The sequence below is a fragment of the Malus sylvestris genome, chromosome 6 (assembly GCF_916048215.2).
Source record: "Malus sylvestris chromosome 6, drMalSylv7.2, whole genome shotgun sequence".
NCBI lineage: Eukaryota > Viridiplantae > Streptophyta > Magnoliopsida > Rosales > Rosaceae > Malus > Malus sylvestris.
In genome coordinates, this window is record NC_062265.1 from 91,417 (window position 1) to 111,542 (window position 20,126).

A 20,126-nucleotide genomic window follows, 5' to 3' on the forward strand; every position below is an offset into this window, starting at 1 on the left:
ATCCCATTCCCTTAGTACCTGGAGCACAACCCCCTAACATTTGACCTTATCATTATGGTCCACTCCAGAAAACAGAAATTGAAAAGGCTGTGGAGGAATTATTTGCTGCAAGGTTCATTCGACCTAGTTGCAGCTCTTCTCTTTCCCTATCCTCTTGGTGAAGAAGAAGGAATGCACTTGGAAGATGTGTATTGACTACCAGGAACTTAATGCTCTTACTATTAAGGATAAGTACCATATTCCCTTAATCGATGATCTCCTAGATGAGCTTTTTGGTGATGTCTACTTCTTTAAGTTAGACCTCCAATCTGGATATCATCAGATTCTAATGCACCCTGGAGACTTTGAAAATAATGTTTTTAAAACTCATGAAGGACATTATGAGTTCTTGGTGATGCCATTCGGGCTTACTAATGCCCCGGTCACCTTTCAAAACTTAATGAATGACCTGTTCAAACCACACCTTAGGAAATTTGTATTGGTTTTCTTTGATGACCTCTTAATTCATAGCAAAAATTGGTCTGAGCACTTGGCACATTTGAAGATTATTTTTGAGGTACTACAACAGCACCAGTTGTATCTTAAAATGTCTAAATTGAAGGATTATTTTGTGAAAACAGGTTCATTTAAGCAACAACTATAAGCATGCAATTAACAATTAAAGGCGGAATCATGCTTGCATGCACTTAAAAACAAAACATTACCCATGAAATTCAAAGCCTAGTAGATTGGTGAACCAAAACTCAACTCAAAACAAAGTGAGTTGAAATTGTACCTTTGTAGATTCCTCTTTGCATAAGCAAAGGCTAATCACCCAAAGAGAGAGCCTTCATTCCTTGCATATTAAATCTATGGATTTGGATGGAAAAATAGGTTTCTCCAAGTTCCCAAAATTGAGAACCTCTAAGTCTCTTCACCAAGGTTAGATTGGAGAAGAAATGAGTGACCTTGGAGTAGTGGGATTGCTAGATGCACCCTCCAAGGGGCCGGCCTCTTTAGAGAGAAATGGAAAGACATGTTCTCTCCAATTTTCTCCAAAACAAACCCTAATGAACAAAAGGCTATAAAGTCATATTTATACCTTTGTTCATTTGAGTGGCAAACTTGTAATTAAAGAAAGTTCACTACCCTTCCTCTAAATGGCCGGCCATGGGGTGTTGTTTGGGCTTTTGGGTCTTAGTGAATTAAGTTGTCATACAACTTAAGTCAATGGACTTGACGTTCGAAGCCCATTGGGCCTTAAGGTCCAAAACTATCCCGAGGTCTTTAACGAACTTATTCGTTTGATTAATTAACATATTAATTAATCCTTGCCATAAATAAATAATTAAACCATTTAATCATTCTTACTCATCTCCATTGTTTCTTCAATCTCCACCTTACACGGTGTGCGATCCATTAGGTTCATTTTAGCGAGGCAGTGGGCGATTAAAACCATTTTACATCGATTGTGAATTGAAACTTACTTTCAATTCTCCCTTTAGTGATTACACACGTTTAGGGCTTCCACAAACCATGAGTGACACCTAGCAGCATATCATGGTTACCCAAGCTAATCAGAAGAGGTGGAGAACCTATTCAGTTTAGGATTACAAATGCAATACGGTCTTTCTCTAATACAATACTCTTGACCACATTGTTTGGTTTGATAGTTTATTTATTCATGTCTACTATCCAATGTGATTCGTGTGCTTATATGATTACCTTGAATGTGATTTGGAACGCATTCCTAAATCTCATTCATACTCTGGCCAGAGATTCTAAATCATATCATAGAGTATTCTCCCTCAAACAGTTTGAAGGTTAGAGATCCCTTGTTGCGCATTCACTTGCCTCCATGGCTAAGTGGCTTAACCCCAACGATGTCGTGGACACTCCAATGGAATGACGTTTGACATAATCAAAGATCAAGGACTTAACCACAAGACAACGACGATGCCTCAGGTCAAAGGACTACTTTGCATTATCCCAACCATGAGTTCTCATGTGACATGAATATGAGAACTCTTCGTTGATCGTGTTCAGTGAACTCATTCTCTATTGAGCACCTACGTACTTGTCTTGATGTCACACACACCAATGACTCGAGACTAGTCACTCTCTCTGAGAAAAGACACAGTACGTACTGATCTTAACGGACTGTCAATGCCCAATTGGCAATCCTATGATCAGGAACATTTAGGATGTGTCTACGAAAGAATGGTCTCATGAATCTAACTTCATTAGATCGCATTCTCCCAATCACATATTCCTTGGACTTTATCGCTTAAGCATATAACATTTATATGAGACGGCTCAAACAATAATCTTTGCCTTTTATAGTTAAACTAGATTAGTTTAACATGTGAAATGTCCGTAAAGTATCATCATATGATTGGCTTTAGGGCACATTTCCAACATAAATGTTCCCTAGATCAGCAGAGGGTGGAATATTTGGGGCATATTGTATCCAAAGATGGGGTTGAGGCTAACCCATCCAAGTTGCAGACAATCCGAGACTAGCCTACCCCAACCACTGTTAAACAGTTGAGAGTCTTTCTTGGTTTAACAAGTTGTTATAGGAAATTCATTCCAAGTTATGGGGGAATCTGTCAACCCTTGTATGAATTAACCAAAAAAGATGCCTTCCAGTGGTCTGAGGGTGTTGCACTTGCATTTGCTAAGTTGAAGGAAGTAATGTTATCCCCACAGGTCCTTGCCCTTCCTGATTTTTCTATGCCTTTTGAAATTGAGTGTGATGCTTCAGGGTTGAGAATTGGTGCAATTCTACAACAAGGTCGAAGACCAATTGCCTTTGCTAGCCAATCACTTGAGCTAAGGAACCAATCTCTGTCCACCTATGAGAAGGAACTCATTGCTATAGTTTATGCAGTAAGGAAATGGAAAAACTACCTTCAAGGGAGGCATTTTATTATCAAGATCGACCACATAGTTTGAAGTACTTTTTTAATCAAAGGGCTAATACGGCCTTCCAACATAAATGGGTCTCTAAACTATTGGTGTTTGATTACGAGATCCAGTATAAAGTAGGGCAAGCCTATGTGGTTGCATATGCATTATCAAGGGTTCAAGGTGTTTCCACACCCCCAAGACCTTAATGCCACCGAGTCTACTAAATGTGCTCACATTTCCTATTCTTATAGTGGCTGGTTGGATGACTAAAGGAAGTTTAATGGGGGTGATGAATGGATCTTGCAAAAGGTAAAGAAAGTTAGGGATAGTGCCCATACTGGTGTAGATAGTTCTGCCTATGGTAAATTTTTCGTTGAGAATGGTTTCTTGTGCTATAAGAAACAGATTGTGCTAAGCTCTGATTCAAAATGGATATGCAAACTCATTAAGGAGTATCATTCTACCCCAGCTGTTGGACACCAAGGAGTGGTTAAAACCTATCACAAATTGAAAAAAAAATAGTTTTATTAGCAAGGTATGAAGAAACACATTAGGCAGTTCATTGTTGCCTGTCACACTTGTCAACAAAACAAATATAAGATGATTTCTCCTCCAGGATTGCTGCAACCCTTGCCTATACCAACTAAGGTATAGACCAATATCAGTATAGATTTCATAGTTGGCCTTCCACTATGCAAGGGAAAATTTGTGATAATGGTGGTGGTAGATAGGCTATCTAAATATTCCCACTTCATAGTCTTATCTCACCCCTACACTGCCTCCACTGTTGCCCAAATGTTCATTGATCATGTCTTTAAATTGCATGGGATGCCTAACTCCATCGTTAGTGATTGAGACCCCATCTTTATCAGTGCATTTTAGAAGGAATTTTTTAAGTTCCAGATGTTTAAACTCTGTATGAGTTCGGGTTATTATCCTCAAAGTGATGGACAAACTGAGGTTATGAATCGATGCCTCGAAACTTATCTCATATGCTTTGTGGGGGAACAACCTTGGAATTGGGTCAAATGGCTTGCTTAGGCCGAATGGTGGTTTAATACATCTTACCACACCTCTTCTCGGTTTAATCCCTTTGAACTTGTGTATGGTTATCCACCACCACATATCACTGTCAATGAACCAGGTACAACCAATGTGGATGCAATTGAACAAGGCATTTTAGAGAGAGATAAGGTGTTATCTATGCTTCATTCCAACTTGGTAAAGGCTTAAAACAGAATGAGGGTGCAAGCATATAAGAAGATGAGTGAGAGGCAATTTTTTGTGGGAGATTCAGTATATTTGAAACTGATACCATATCAGCTACAATCACTGGCACCACATAGTTATCACAAGTTACAGCCGAGATATTATGGGCCATATGAGGTGATAGAGAAGATTGGCTTAGTTGCATACCGATTAAGACTCCCTGTGGAAAGCAAAATACATCCAGTATTTCATGTGAGCAATCTTAAGAGGTAGATAGGTTCCAATACTGTTGTACAATCCACACTCTCTTAGGTTTGAGAGGATGGACTATCTCAACCATCTCCAAAGAAGATTCTAGCTCGAATGATGTATAAGAAGGCCAACTCAGTGGGTGTTTGATTGATGGTTCACTGGATTGATCAAGAAGAAGCTGATGCTACTTGGGAAGATTTTGATGATTTCCAAGCCAAGTTTCCAGAATTTTCTTTGTAAACCTTATGGACAAAGTTCTTGAAGGGAGAAGTATTGTTATGTTCCTTGTAATTCTGATGGCTTTTATCACAAGTGTCAGGATGAAATTGTAAGGGATCTCTGGGGTTTTATTATAATAGTAGTTAGTATAAGGGGTCATTTGAATAGGTTTTGTCTTTTAGTGATGAGTTGGAGCTCACACACTCAGTGAGCTAGCATGAAGGTTATTAAATTCCCCACATTTGTGGTGGCAACGGTCATATTGAATTTAATCAGAAAAATACTATTCTATTGGATTCATCTTTCTCCTTCTTCCATTCTCACCATTCTTCCTTTAGCACAGGTCAAGGTTGACCCAAATTACTAGGATACTAACAGCATTCTCAAGCATGGACTCCAATGCTAACTAGAAACTCGATCGCCACGCCATCCTCCACGATCTCCTCGTTCTTGACCCTCTCGTATTGCTGCTCCCTAATTACCAACCAATATTAGGCTTCAACCTCCACCTCATGATCGCGAAGCTAAACCTAGACCACCTGAACAAGGTTTTCAGGACTGTCGGGTTTTCGAAGCGGGACTCGGACAAGATCTGAACGGCGTTGGAGCACACAGACTCACTGCTGTGGTTGGAGTACAAGATGACAAAAAGGTAGGTGTCATTTGCGAAGGCGACGAGACGACATGTTCAACGCGATTGTATGGGTGTCAAAAGAAAATTGTATTTATAAAAAAGTAAAACAAAGTATTCTTGGAAGTTTAATAAATTATCTTGGGTGTCAGAAAAAAATGTGCCAAGTAAATTAGGTGTTCAGAGAATCAAGGACATCTAGAGACACAATTTGGGGGTACAAAAAACATATATTTTTTCACTTAGTACTGCGATTTAGTAATATTGTTTTTCATTTGAAGTGAGAGGCTTTTTAAGTTCAGATCTTGTGAACAACATTTTTAGTACCAATTTATTTCTCCACTCTCAAATGTAAATATATCGGTTTTTTTTAGTACATCAATATATTTTTACATTAAGGGGAGAAGAACGGCTAAGCCATACAATGGGCAACCAAATATAAATATATCGTTTGTATCGCTAAAAAAGAAAAAAGAAAAAAACACCCATAATATATTATAATTTCAACAGGATCCTCTCCGAATCCTATTTGTGAGGATCCTGGAGATCCGTGAATTGTGTTCGTTCATTGTACATCGTGTGGTCAGTTTTTGTCAGATACTATTTGTGTTTAATTTTAAATAAAAATTTAAAATAATTTCTGACTGCATGATGTACGATGAACATATACGATTGACGGATTCTCGAATCGTCACAAAGAGGACCCAACAAGTATCTGGACTCATTATAATTCATTCCAAAACTCATCAAAGCCGCAAGTTTCACGTCATAAAAACCAAAGGTTGAGATTTACTAAAGTTGACCCATATCATATGTAGAGGAGAATAAACTTGCACTATGTTTGGATAAAGGAAATAAACTTGGAATTAACAAAAATCAGAATTTATAAATTAACATGTATCAATTCTCTTGTTTAGATTTATAAACATAGAAATTTAGAATTTTCGCATGAAAATAAAAAAGCCTAGAATTGGAGACTTTCGATTGTCAAGTTTAAATTCCATGTAAATAAATGTGTGTCAATTCCAAATTTTTATAAGCGAGAGTTTAAAAATAACAAATTTTGTATTCAAATTTCATTTTTCATTTAAGTCAACCAAACAAAAAAATTCGTAAATTTTAAAAAATAAACTTTCATCATTTTGATTTTCATCATTTTAAAAAGAGAACTTTAACGAAAAACTCCATGTACTGTTCATTTTAACGAAAAATCATATTTTCACACAAAAAAGTCAATCATGGTACTATTCACTTTACCCTCTATTTTATTCTTATCGTTAAAATTCAAAGTTTTCAAGTTATTTTGATTAATTTTCTTTTTTTATAAACTCTTTTAATACTTTAATACTTTCTCGAAAAAAAAAAAAAACTCTTTTAATAATCTTAAATTTCGTCCGACTTTCCTTCCATAAAATTTGTTGTTTGTTTACTTCATTCGATCGCAGTTTATATCTTGTGTTGTCCAGATTAACAAAGCAGGCGCTGACTCCGAAACTGGAAGAGTCTCATCATTTGGCCTCTGAACCCTAATTAGAAAAGAATTGGGAATTTCAATTAATTATCTGGTACTGCACTTCATCCTCCAGATAAAACGACGAGTGCAGCGCAATGGCAGGCAGAGAAGTTCGAGAGTACACCAATCTCACCGACCCAAAAGGTATTTCTTCTTTTTCCCGCAATTAATTGCTTCTTTCTTTTTGTCTTTCGTTGTTGTTCGGTTTTGATGAATCTTGAATTGATGAATTGATGATTGTTTGTGGCCATCATTGGCAGATAAGAAGTGGGGGAAAGGGAAGGATAAGATCGACGACGAAGACATCACATTCCAACGCATGGTCGCCAAGGTTAGGGCTTTCTTTTACCTCCATTTCTTTTTCTTCCTTTTTTTTTTCTTTTACTATTTTCACTTGGGTCCATCGTCGGTTGGATGGATTTAAAGACACTGAAACTTTCCAGTATTTCGATAATCTACATGATTACTGCAAACTCTGTTTCGTCTCTAATTTTATTTTCAAGTATCATATTTGTATTTTCAGATTCTACTCTGCACAACTGTTAACATCAAATTTCTATTACCAGTCTCCAAAAGACTATTTGTGATAAATTTATAATGTTGATGTTTCTCAGTTATAACCATGTCAATTTGAAACGATCAGAAATAAAAGGGCATACAAGTACAGCTTAGTTATACAATTAAAATGTAAAACATTATCAGTTTTGAATTTGTTTCTCTCTGGTTTGTATGGGATAAAGGATTGCAGTGGTTAGATCTCATATATGAGAGCTATTAGCATGTTTGTGTTCTCTCATGCCTTTTATTGGTAAAGTTAACTAGAATTAGTTCATTATTGATGATTGATTTTTATTCTGGAATTATGGGTGATTTAGGAGTATTCTACGTAAATTTATGGTACGCTGTAGTTTCTACCTCACTTGCATCTATGAATATGCACTTTCTTCAAACTTTGAGAAGAGTTTTCTGATAACATGCCCTGGCAGGGATCTTGGCTTTTTCTATTGGGTGGTTAATGCAAGCAGATGCAAGAGGTTGCAGGAGAACGCGGAGGATACCTTCATGGCCGAGGCGGTACTCTCTCTCCCCCCCCTCTCTCCCCCTCTCATGTGCATTCAGGGCACACACAACAACTACATTAAGCATCTCTGTTTCTATGTCTCTACATGTGTGCTTGAAGCCTTGAACCCACAAGTGGATTCAGGCACACGACAGCCCATTTTGAATCTCTGTATATGTTTAGCTCTTTACTTTATTGCAATCTGTTGTAAGTTTGCATATACAGCCTTGGACAGTGATGACCTGCTATATCTCAAGGAGCAGATGGAAGCTGAGGAGGATGCAGAACGCCTCCTTCGTCGAACCGAGAAACGAGCATTTGCTGCATTTAAGATATCCTTTTATTAAATTGCTTCTAGTGTCTTCACATGCACAATTTGCACATAAGTGTTCTGGGTACAAGCATTTTACTGCACGTAGCAATGTGAATTTTATCGTTTTTGTTATACTCTATTTTCTTGCCCATGTGAGTAGTTGGTGGGCCAGACTATAATGCTATATGTTTGAGTTTTCTTCTGTCCCTAGAAAATGTTATCGTTTGGTTTCTGGCAACCCGATTCTGTTATTATTACAGATTGTGATGGTTGACTCCTAGAGGAATAGATGATTTGTTGCCTATGTAACTCCCTATTCTGTCCACATTTTCATTCCAAACTCCAAAAAATATTTTTTCTATATTATTACACTCATTTTTATCTTGTTTTTCGATTTACTGTTTACTTATCTTTATTTGTATTCTGTAGTATTTGTAAACCCCTGTTTATGTTTATGTGTTAAATTCCTAAATTTCTTACCACATTGATGCATGTTCTTCAGAAGTCGTTTCATGTTGGAGCACTTGGGTCTTGTTTGGTAGTGCTTCCACAGAATAACATATATTCATAAGTGCTTTTGTAAGACTTCAAAGCACTTGGAAGTGTTTCCTAAGTGAGTGCTTCCCTAGAATGCACTATAAAAGTTCCCTACAAAAATAGTTGTCCGAAGGACTTCTAGCCCTTCTAAAAGAACTTCCAAAGAAGGCCTTAGTTGTATGTTTATAATCACTTCAGACATAATTTATTCAAACATTTACGAGACTCTAAAATATTCTCATATCCTTGGTGCTGTCCTCCCCCTGTTTCTCTCATGTTTTACTTGACCAATGTACACAAAGCTGCAAGTCTTGCAGACTCCTCCCCGGCATCGGTTCCCTTGTCGCTCCGTGTCGAGCCCAAACAAAGAAGTGGGATCAGGTAGACATATTTCTTGAAACCAAAACATAAATTTAGCATCCTACCATTTCGTTCTCAATCACATATATGTATTTTATTTATGGAAATGTAGACAACAGGATTTACTGAAGAAGGTGGTTGAGATCAAACCCAAGCGGCAGAAAGTTTCAAGTTCATCTAACTGTAATCAGTCGCACGCAAATTTGAGTGGTAGTTCTTCAATAATTCTTAAGCCTGAAAATGAGTCGGGGAAGGACAAAGTGGATGCCCTGTCATCATCAAACATAACAGAAGGCGAGCCTAGGGTGGAAACTAGAGCCAAAAGCTTGCTAGGCTTAGCTTATGAGAGTTCTGACAATGAAGAAGATTGAAGAAGAAAATGGCTTGCTCTGGACAGCAAATTTTTGGTTAACTTTCTTAATTACTTTTTAGTAATATCGTATGCATGTTTTCTATTACAAGCACATTTTTGCAACGCCACTCTTTTAGGAATGCAATGTTTGTGGAAGTAAAAATAGTAGGTACTTTTGTTACAGAGTGTGGAAAGAGAGTGTAATATGTATCTTGAGTACTTTGAGTATGAGGTGGTTGCTGCCATGGATCATCTTCATAATCCTTAAAACTTAGCATCTGGATGTTTTTGTGCATTTTAGTGCACCCGATGACCTTGTCAATGACCGGACGGCTTTGGCATGAGCCACCAGGAAACTTTGTATCCTTTTATATTGTGGCATTACTCCAGCCACAGGCAGGCTTGTTTGGAGGAAAGAAGCCTCATTTTCAAAAATATCTCCTACAGAACGAAATTTCCACGAGCTTTTGCTTCCAATGCTGTTACTGACCTTCCTCCAAGTGACCTGTGGTGTGGGAACAAATAGTGCACAGAATTAGCATTTATTTATTTTGCGTCATTTTTTATAGGATTAGGATATCACTACATACCTCCTTGTTTCCTCGTTTTGGAGCAATGAAGAGGTTGGCTTCACTCTTAACGCTAGGATTCATGCTTCCTCCGATTGCATACTGTGACCATTTTCTGTACAAATTGTTCACCACATGTGCATATCCGTATCGAATCCTGTGACCGTATCACGTTTATTAGAAATTTTTGACTTCCCTGGAGTGTGGCTGTCATAGGCTCATAGTAAATAAAGGTTGGGTTGTTAGTTTATTACCTTGGCATTCTTTGGTTGCAGTTGGGTCCAAAATGATTGTACACGAGTGTGACTCTCATGTTCTTGTCCCGAACGTACCCATCATCGTGGCCAAGGAGCATAACCTTGTCCTGGTCTCTGAACCAATTGTTGGAGATGGTGATATCGGTCGATCCACGAGTAACGTCAAGAAGACCGTCCTCGCACTCATAAAAAGTATTGTGGTCTATCCAAACCTTGGATGCAGTAATTAACCTGACTGCATCTCCATCAACTTGGCCTACTGGAAATGGCTTTCCAGCAGGACCCATAACCGAGCTTGGTGGTTGGGATCGACAGTGGTGGATTCGAAGGCCGTGGATGATTATGTTGCTTGCCTTAAAGACCGTCAAGCATGCATTCCCGGCAATGTGAATATTAGCGCCTCTTCCATCAATGGCAGTGAAGCTACTAATGAGCAGTGGTTTGTCAAGTTTAATTCGCATGTCCCTCTGGAAAGTGATCCATTTTTTCCCCTTGATCATGGTAGCTCCATATCTCAAAGTTCCTGGATTTGGGTGTAATGCATTGTCACTCGGATCGGTGACTTGATAGAATGTGACATGGCTTCCTACGTTGTTGGTCATTTTCCCAGCAAATCCGACAGAGCACAACGCAAGTTCCTGCCGGTTACTTGCCCAATTTGAGTTCCATCTCCAGCAACTGTCGATCATGTTGGCGGCGGATTTTGAGGATTTCTCTGCAAAACTTGGGTGTGGAGTAGTACTCAAGAGGGTGACAATAGCTAACGAAACAAAGCACCAGGAATTGGCATAATTAGGGTAGCGTTTGGAGTCATGATAAAGAAAAACCATTGTAAGTTTGTGGCCAAGTTTGATCAATGATGGATCATGCACAGAAACAAGAGAGGAAATTTTGAACTAGCTAGAATTAATGAATGGAGGCCGAGAGAGAGATGTTTATAGGCGGCCTGAGTGACTGATCGATCGTTGTTGATGGAAAAGTTAGTTGGTTTGGTTTTAATGTACGGTACCTGTGGTGTGCTCGGTTGGGCGCCAAGGAAAGGAAAGCCTTGAGCCTATCAACGGAAAAGAGAAGCTTCTGCAGCGTTAGATTAGACTCTCCAACTCAAGTTTTGCAGTTATTTTTGTGTGTTTGGGGGTGTACTACCTAGCTTCTGAAAACAAGGATAACTAGTTGTGCACGTTCATTGGTGAGTGATGGAAGTCCTGTATCATATGAAAATGTACCTACAAAACAATCAAATACCTTTGATCAAAAACCAAAAACCTCACGCACCAGCGATGAATTCCCCATTCATCGTTGGTGCGCGTAGTTTCTCTGAAAAGAGTGAGTATTTAAGGTTTTATGTGTATAGAAAAGCTTACCCATTTCTTGTGGAGAAATGGGGTATTTATAAGGAGAGTGGCTGGCCTTTAGGGTAGAATTTGGTGAGAGTATTTCCACGATATTGCGTAAATGATATCTTGGAATAATTGTGAAGAATTCTAGAATAAATATGATTGGGATTACTTACTTGAAAGAGTTTGTCTTTAATTGGAAATGTATTAAAGATAGGATTTGGTATTTAATCTCTATCTTTAATACCCTTGAATTTTCCATGCCACGAGCAGGAAAGCTTTGAGCAGTAATTGTCAACTACTTGAACTTCCAAGGATGTTGAGCTGTGTGTATGGACGCTTGAGAGTCTTGCCCATTTAATGAAGGTAATCTTGTCTTTCTTGACTAAAAGTTCATGTGTCACTTCCAGGATTTTTGAAATTATTTTTTATTCCACAACATTTATCTCCCTAATTTATAGCCTTATTGTTGGAAAGTTGCTTATGATAGTATTTTTTTTTTTTTAATTTTGAACGACTTATTTCTAGTTAATCAACAAGATTATTCACATTACAAGAAAAATGGGCTTTGGGTACAAAATTAAGGACTCATATGAGAATTTTTATTTTTTTTTAACAAACGATAGTTTCTATAGTAATGGATGGGAGAGTGGGCTAAACCTTACAATGGGTCTGCCATAATAATGTGGTTTGACTTCGCCTTTGGCGAGAATAGAACCTAAGACCTCTCACTTACAAATGAAGAGAATTATCACTAAATCATAGTACAAAATGGCCACAAATGAGGATTTTGTGTCTCTTAAGTGTGAAACAGTGTGCATTCCACACAGGGCACCACATATTTTGCCCAATGTAAAAAAAAGGGTAAAAGACTGTTTACTACCCTCATGTTTCGTGGTTTTCAACATTTAGTACATCAAGTTTTTTTCGTCTCAGTGTCATACCTAAAGTGTTAATTTTGGGACAGTCTCATACATCCGTTAGTCAAACTGTTAAGTCTGCTGTTAACTAATGACGTGGCGCCCATGTGGACAATGACTGGGCGCCACGTGTCATTAAAAATTTAAAAAATTAATTAAATAAAAGTACTTAAAAAAAACAAAACAAAATTAAAAAAAAAACAAAACAAAACCCATTTTTCACTTCCCCCCTTCGTCTTCCTCACTGGAAAAAGGGCTGGATTCCTTCCCCCTTCGTCTTCCCCACTGGTGCGACAGCAAGCCCCTTGTCTCCCTCGCCCGCGCTAGCTTCCATCTCCACCGCTCGCTCCCCTCTCTCCTCTCTTTTCTCTCCTCTCCTCTTTCCTTTTTCCTCTCTCTCTCTCTCTCTCTCAGGTTTCTCTCTCCTCTCTCTCTCGCCAGAAGAGCAAAACCCTAAAGAACCGTTTACACCCACCTGAGTAAGTTTTCTCTCTCCTTTCTCCTATCTTCTCTCTTCTCTCTCACAATCTCTCTTTCTCTATCTAAAATTTGAATATATGGGTTCTTGTACTATTAACCTGCCATTTACATTCTTGTGCATATTTGTATATTTAAAAGCTTCAAACTTTATTATGAATTTGTTATTTTTCTCCTTGTTATACCCAAATCTCAGATCCTAATTTCTCATATTACGAAACCCTAATTTGTTGTATTTGATTTTGGATGGAAATTCAGATCTTGGTGTTGTTTGTTTACTTGGTTGGGAGATAGGGACTGGGAACTTGTAGAGCTTGACAGAGTGGTTAACGGAGCCGGAGGTGAGGCAGGTGGAGTTGGGGCTTGAACGATTTATTTTGAAAAACATGTTCATTTGAGCAACATCATATGGCATGCAATTAACAATTAAAGGCAGAATCATGCTTGCATGTACTCAAAAACAAAACATTACCATGAAATTCAAAGCCTAGTAGATTGGTGAACCATTAATCAACTCAAAACAAAGTGAGTTGAAATTATTACCTTTGTAGATTCCTCTTTGCATAAGCAAAGGCTAATCACCCAAAGAGATAGGGCCTTCATTCCTTGCTTCTTAGATCCATGGATTTGGATGGAAAATTAGGTTTCTCCAAGTTCCCAAAATAGGGAACCTCTAAGTCTCTTCACCAAGGTTTGATTGTAGAAGAAATGAGTGACCTTGGAGTAGTAGGATTGCTAGATGTACCCTCCAAGGTGTTGGCCTCTTTAGAGAGAAAATGGAGAGACAATTCTCACCAATTTTTCCCCCAAAATAAACCCTTAATCACTTAATGAATATTTGGCTATAAAATCATTTATATAGTCACTTCTTTAAGTGACCTAAACAACCAAAACCCTAATTCATTTCATCATGGCCGGCCATTTAGGGGATTTTGGGCTTTTGGGCTTTAATGAATCTTCATTCATTAAATTGTCATACAACTTAAGTTAATGGGCTTGACGTTCGAAGCCCATTGGGCCTTAAGGTCCAAAACTATCCCGAAGTCTTTAACGAACTTATTCGTTTGATTAATTAACATATTAATTAATCCTTGCCATAAATAAATGATTAAACCATTTAATCATTCTTACTCATTTCCGTTTAATCTCCAATCTCTACCTTTTACGGTGTGCGATCCATTAGGTTCCTTTTAGCGAGGTAGTGGGCGATTAAAACCATTTTACATCGATTGTGAATTGAAACTATTTTCAATTCTCCCTTTAGTGATTGCACACGTTTAGGGCTTCCACAAACCATGAGTGACACCTAGCAGCATATCATGGTTACCCAAGCTAATCAGAAGAGGTGGAGAACCTATTCAGTTCGGGATTACAAATGCAATATGGTCCTTCTCTAATCTAATACTCTTGACCACATTGTTTGGTATGATAGTTTATTTATTCATGTCTACTATCCAATGTGATTCATGTGCTTATATGATTTCCTTGAATGTGATTTGGAACGCATTCCCTAATCTCATTCATACTCTGGCCAGAGATTCCAAATCATATCATAGAGTATTCTCCCTCAACTGTTTGAAGGTTAGAGATCCCTTGTTGCGCATTCACTTGTCTCCATAGCTAAGTGGCTTAACCCCAACGATGCCGTGGACACCCCGAGGGGGTGACTTTGACATAATCAAAGATCAAGGACTTAACCACAAGACAATTGTGATGCCTCAGGTCAAAGGACTACTTTGCATTATCCCAACCATGAGTTCTCATGTGACATGGAATATAAGAACTCTTCGTTGATCACGTTCAGTGAACTCATTCTCTATTGAGCACCTACGTACTTGTCTTGATGTCACACACACCAATGACTCGAGACTAATCACTCTCCCTGAGAGAAGACATAGTACGTACTGATCTTAACGGACTGTCAACGCCCAATTGACAATCCTATGATCAGGAACGTTTAGGATGTGTCTACGAAAGAATGGTCTCATGAATCTAACTTCATTAGATTACATTCTCCCAATCACATATTCCTTGGACTTTATCGTTTAAGCATATAACATTTATATGAGACGGCTCAAACAATAATGTATGCCCTTTATATGTAAAACTAGATTAGTTTAACATGTGAAATGTCCGTAAAGTATCATCACATGATTGGCTTTAGGGCACATTTCCAACAATCTCCCACTTGCACTAGAGCCAATCAGCTAGGTCATCTTGATGATACCTCTTCTGTAGTCATTTCATAAATGGCTGAATAGTAGGCCTAGACAGTGGATATCTATATGTGTTATCCACAGAAGCAACCTTGAGAATAACGACGTCACCATTATACATGATTCTCAATCATGTGGTTCAGTCTCTCATTTGTGTTCGGATCTTGATGAGACCTTGATTCCCAGGCTTGAGCTATCGCCCCATTAGTGTCATACACTTTCTGGTTGGAATCGAATAGAGAGTTCATAAATGAACTTTCCCATCCAAACAACATTGTTGTAAACTTCTATATGGCAATATATCTTGCATTCATAATGGAACACACTAAAGTCATTACTTTAATGTTTCCATCCAAATATCTCTTTAGTCATAATAAAGAGATATTTGTTTATCTCTTCATTCATAATGAAGAAACATCCAATGATGGATCAGATTCATAATCTAATACATTTACGCTTCCATTACGTTACTCTAATTCTTCCTCATTCTTTGAGGAATCTATCCTTAAGTATTTCTTAAATACTTAAGGACTCACTTGACAGTTGCCACGGTTCTGATCCTGGGCTTGCACTGATATCGTCTTGTACCGTTCTAGGTACAACTCATATCAATGTTTTTCATACAATATGAAATACATAAATCACCTTTCTGCTTATGCATAAAGGATTCAATTTACGCATTATTTCTATGGGAGTCAAAGGGTACGTTCCCTTTGAGAAGGGCAACTTGCTAGTCTCACTAGAATCGTCCTTCTTATTGAAGTTTATCATCATATGAGAAACTTCCTAGCATCCATTGTCTATTATTAGGGATTGATATAATCCAATTATATCATGAAATATATCATTATAGATTTCCATCCCATGTATATAGACTATATCTCCCATATACATTCTATCTTCATATAATGTATTAAAGTCATAACTTTAACGAAGAAGTATTCTTTTCATTTCCAAAATTAATATATCATATATACTTAAATTTTAGGAACATGATTAACTCCCACTAATCTTTTGTAAAACTCGTAAACAAAAGATTCATTTACATCTTGATGAGAAATCAAACGATTTGATCCTTTTTCCTCATAAAATGCAAATAGCTCCCACTAACTTGCTAAGATCCATGATGGATGGATCTCTACAACTTACATGTCTTGTGATTTATAGTTTTGGACATATATTATCAAGACTATCTTAATAATGGTTTCGGAAACCCATATTATGTCAAAACATTGAATCACCATTTTAGTTGTAGCTAGCAATCTTCGAATTAATTGAAACCAAGCCTACCTCAAAGATGGTTTCTTCAAAGTCAACCATTCTCTTTGATTGTAGTTACCTTAAGCTACCAATTAGCTATGAAGGTTTCATTATTTCGAGTCAAATGGTACTTTACCATTTCCTTGAGTATATATCGTATATGCACTCAATGTAGTCATAAGGATTTTCATTCTTATCGACTACCTTGGAGCTTGTGGTATAGGAACTAGGTTGTTATATTTGTTGATTACTATCTTGTCTCTCAAAGAACCCATTCTTTGAGTTCTATCTCTCGTTTATTTGCTTTTAGGCAAATCACATTGTAAAATTACAATGAACTACCCAACAAAACAACATTTGTTAGTTGGTTTATAGAAGCGATATCCAAAAGTTATTTTAAGGATATCCTACAAGATTGTTATCAAACAAATATTGCTTATTAGCACACAACCCCAAATCTTTAACATGCTTAAGATTTGTCTTTCTTTTCCAACTACATCTTATGGAGTCATGAAAATATTGGAAGATCTTCTCATCGACAATCATATTGTTTTAGAAGTATATATCCTATATATGGGTAACAGATAACATTTAACGAACTAAATCTTATTCAAGTTCGTTCTTCTCCTAATGGAGAAATACATTATCTTATGATGCTATTTTCCTTGATATCTTTCAAGGAAACTCATCTAAAGTGTTACCTTTCCTTGGATCAAATCTAAGGAGGTAAATACTTTAGATATCTTACTCATCTATTTACATTTCTTGAATTCTTTGAAACCTTTTGCAAAGTATTCGGACTTGTGTTTATTCAAAATAAACTATAGTCCAACCGAGAGTGATCTTCGGTGAATGTCATATAACATGAGTAGTATTATGTTGTGGACAAGTGCCACTAACATCTAAGTGAATTAACCTCAACAACTTTGTGATTCTTTCTTCTTTCCAAAAGAATAAAGATTCGAACATTTCGCCTCTATACAATTTTAACAAGAAGGTATTGGATCCGGATCTATCGATCCAAAACATCCTTGTTTCACCAACTCGTAACTTATGTTTTAGAGGTATCACAATTTAGTTGGGATTAGTCACTACCTTGCAACCTTTTGGGTTTTAAGCATCATTATATTCTAAACAGTTAACACTACCATATCATCTCTACTATAGAGACAATCAATTAGATTACTATAATCCAATTTCTTTGGTAGTTCATATGAGGAAGTAAGTACTATCTGCTTTCGCAGAGATCTATATCTTATTCACGTTCCGTATGTGAAGCACCTTTTCTTCTCTCATATATCTTCTACTTCTTATTAGTCACACTTTTACAACGATTTGTAAAATATAGTTACTAATACGGAATCATACATTCAAGTAGAAGAACCAACTGTTTTGAACTTTTCAAGAACATTTTACAACACCTTCGAAAGGTGTGTTCTTGACACTTGCAAGACATTTCTTGCAAATACCCCTTCCAATGTCCATCCTTTCATAAAGAAAGTTTGTTCCCTTGGAGTTATTTATCTTCTTTATTTGACTTTCACCTTTGACTACATTAGTCATGGTCCCTAAACTCCCACTATCTCTCTTGAAACCTTTTTCAATTGTGTTATACACATCAAACAATTTGGAGAGTATGTGGTTATTGTTCACTACATAGTTTACCATAAACTTAGTGAACCATTAGGATAGGGGAAACAAAGGTGAAGTCCTTGCCTAGTTTCCGTCTCGTTAAGTGGTTTAACACTTCAACACTCAATGATTCAAAATCATCATAAGTCCATGTTAATGGACTATTTTTGTCAACCAACCATTATGTTCTAAACATAATTACAAACTTTCAAGAGTTGTACAAGGCAACTCTCATTTCTTCATACAACAATTTGTAAGTGAAGAATCATGGCACATAAAGTGTCCATGCCCTTGTGCTTACTTCTCAAGTTCTTTGTTCAATTAACAAAGAAATAAGCACTAAGTGTTTGTATTGACTAAGGGTTGTTCAAAGCAACTCCTATTTCTTCATACAACAATTTGTAATTGAAGAATTATGACATTAAAAGTGTTGTCCTCTCTATGATAGACCTTTTCTAACATATTCTTCTAATGATACATTATCAATAGGAAGATTGTGAAGATGAGACTACTTAGGTACATTTACAAGCCATTAAAGACAATCTATGGTTTTGTAGTACCAAGTCCGTAAACTAAACGTTCGGCTTTTATTTGTCAAGTGTTGGATAGCGTTTGCAAATATATTGGTAAACAAATACATAACGTATATAAATTGATTGATTTTAAGCCATTTGATTCGGGTCTTTAAATCAAATAGCATCACCTACTATTTTTGGCAAATTCCATATCCCTCATTGGAATTCGAGAGTTTTGGATGAAACTCTTAGTAGGTTATGGGAGGCTCACTATTACCAAGCCCACCTCAGAAGAACTCCATATTGGCTAGCAACAATAATAATGAGAGAGTACACTTACTCATTTGCAACTAATGCAAGTACCCATCTTGTTTGGCCTCTAGAGAATGATGCCTCAGAAGAACTCCATATTGGCACCATTGCACTTAGTTAAGTCATTCCCACCATGCTAGTTCAAGTAGGGGTTCAAGAATGGCCTCAGAAGAACTCCATATTGGCCACACTTGTTGCCTACCTTTCACTTCATCATATGTTTATGGGCTTCTCCTGAATGTAAGCACATACTTTGCAACCCCAGAACTGGACAAATACATTGTACGAGTCACAAACTATTGAAGCCCACCACAGTGGAAGGCCACGAAAGAGCGTTCTAAGCACTCTCACGCTTATCAACTTAATAATGGTTTGGTTGAGGGTTTTAGGTCTCATCTCATATCAATATACATTTTAATCTCTATTAAAACAATTTTGGTCCTATTACAACTATTGGTCCATATGATTGTTTTAGTTGTACATAATACTCCCACTATGCTTTTAAAACGGTTTTTAAAGCAAGAGTATATGTTACTACTAACATAAGGTTTGCATTCATTTGATGGACTATATAGTTGCCTTAGGGCCTTAGGATGACTATGAACCTTTGTTTAGATTCAACACGAGCCTTGTGTTGAATCTCGGTCTAGGGATGGAGATTGATTTTAGTTACGCATTTAATCACATTAAGGCGTGTTGTCATAGGGGCGTTGGACCCAATTACTTCATTTTCATGCATATCATATAAAGCAAGAAAGAAATACTTCAAAGTAAAGGATGAGCTTATGCTCATTACAACATTTGCATAAAACAAATTACCTTAAAGTAAAGAAGGACTTATGCCCTTTTACAACATTTGATCAAATCAAATTACAACCAAAATCTAATCTACACATTCTCATGGTTCAAACAAATTTGAAACGCCTTTCACATAGCTCAATTATATTAGGCTTAGGTTCATAATCTTCCTTTAATTAATTAACGCTTTAACTAATTAATTGAATGCAACATTTTCATTTGGTTTTTGTATCCATAAAATTGATTTAAGTGGAGCTAAACAAAATGAAAATCCAATTCTCATTTAAAGAGACAAAACAATTTTGTTCTCATCCTATTTGGGCCATCATGCAATAACCACAACTTTTTGGGCCATATTGCGAAAACATAAACTTTTGGGGTCACTTTGTAAAAACACAAAAGTCACTACTTCATGTAAATACAACTAGAACCCAAAATTTAAATAAATTCAAAACTTCATTAAAGGAGCAAAACAATTTGTCCTTTAGCGTTTTT

General features: G+C 37.0%; 2 protein-coding genes across 2 annotated transcripts; one reads left to right on the top strand and one right to left on the bottom strand.

Annotated features, from left to right (window-relative positions):
* The first annotated feature begins 6,566 nt into the window (after positions 1-6,566).
* On the top strand, positions 6,567-9,612 carry LOC126625855 (uncharacterized). The gene is made up of 6 exons (XM_050294965.1): positions 6,567-6,860; positions 6,977-7,047; positions 7,742-7,790; positions 8,002-8,108; positions 8,925-9,007; positions 9,099-9,612. Exons 1-6 carry the CDS (start codon positions 6,812-6,814, stop codon positions 9,355-9,357), a joined length of 618 nt encoding a protein of 205 aa, XP_050150922.1. The 5' UTR covers positions 6,567-6,811; the 3' UTR covers positions 9,358-9,612.
* LOC126626721 (probable pectate lyase 4) lies at positions 9,610-11,436 on the bottom strand. Its single transcript, XM_050296117.1, has 3 exons — positions 10,162-11,436; positions 9,929-10,064; positions 9,610-9,843 (listed from the first exon to the last, which is right to left on the bottom strand). Exons 1-3 carry the CDS (start codon positions 10,992-10,994, stop codon positions 9,610-9,612), a joined length of 1,203 nt encoding a protein of 400 aa, XP_050152074.1. The 5' UTR covers positions 10,995-11,436.
* Between the last annotated feature and the right edge of the window lie 8,690 nt (positions 11,437-20,126).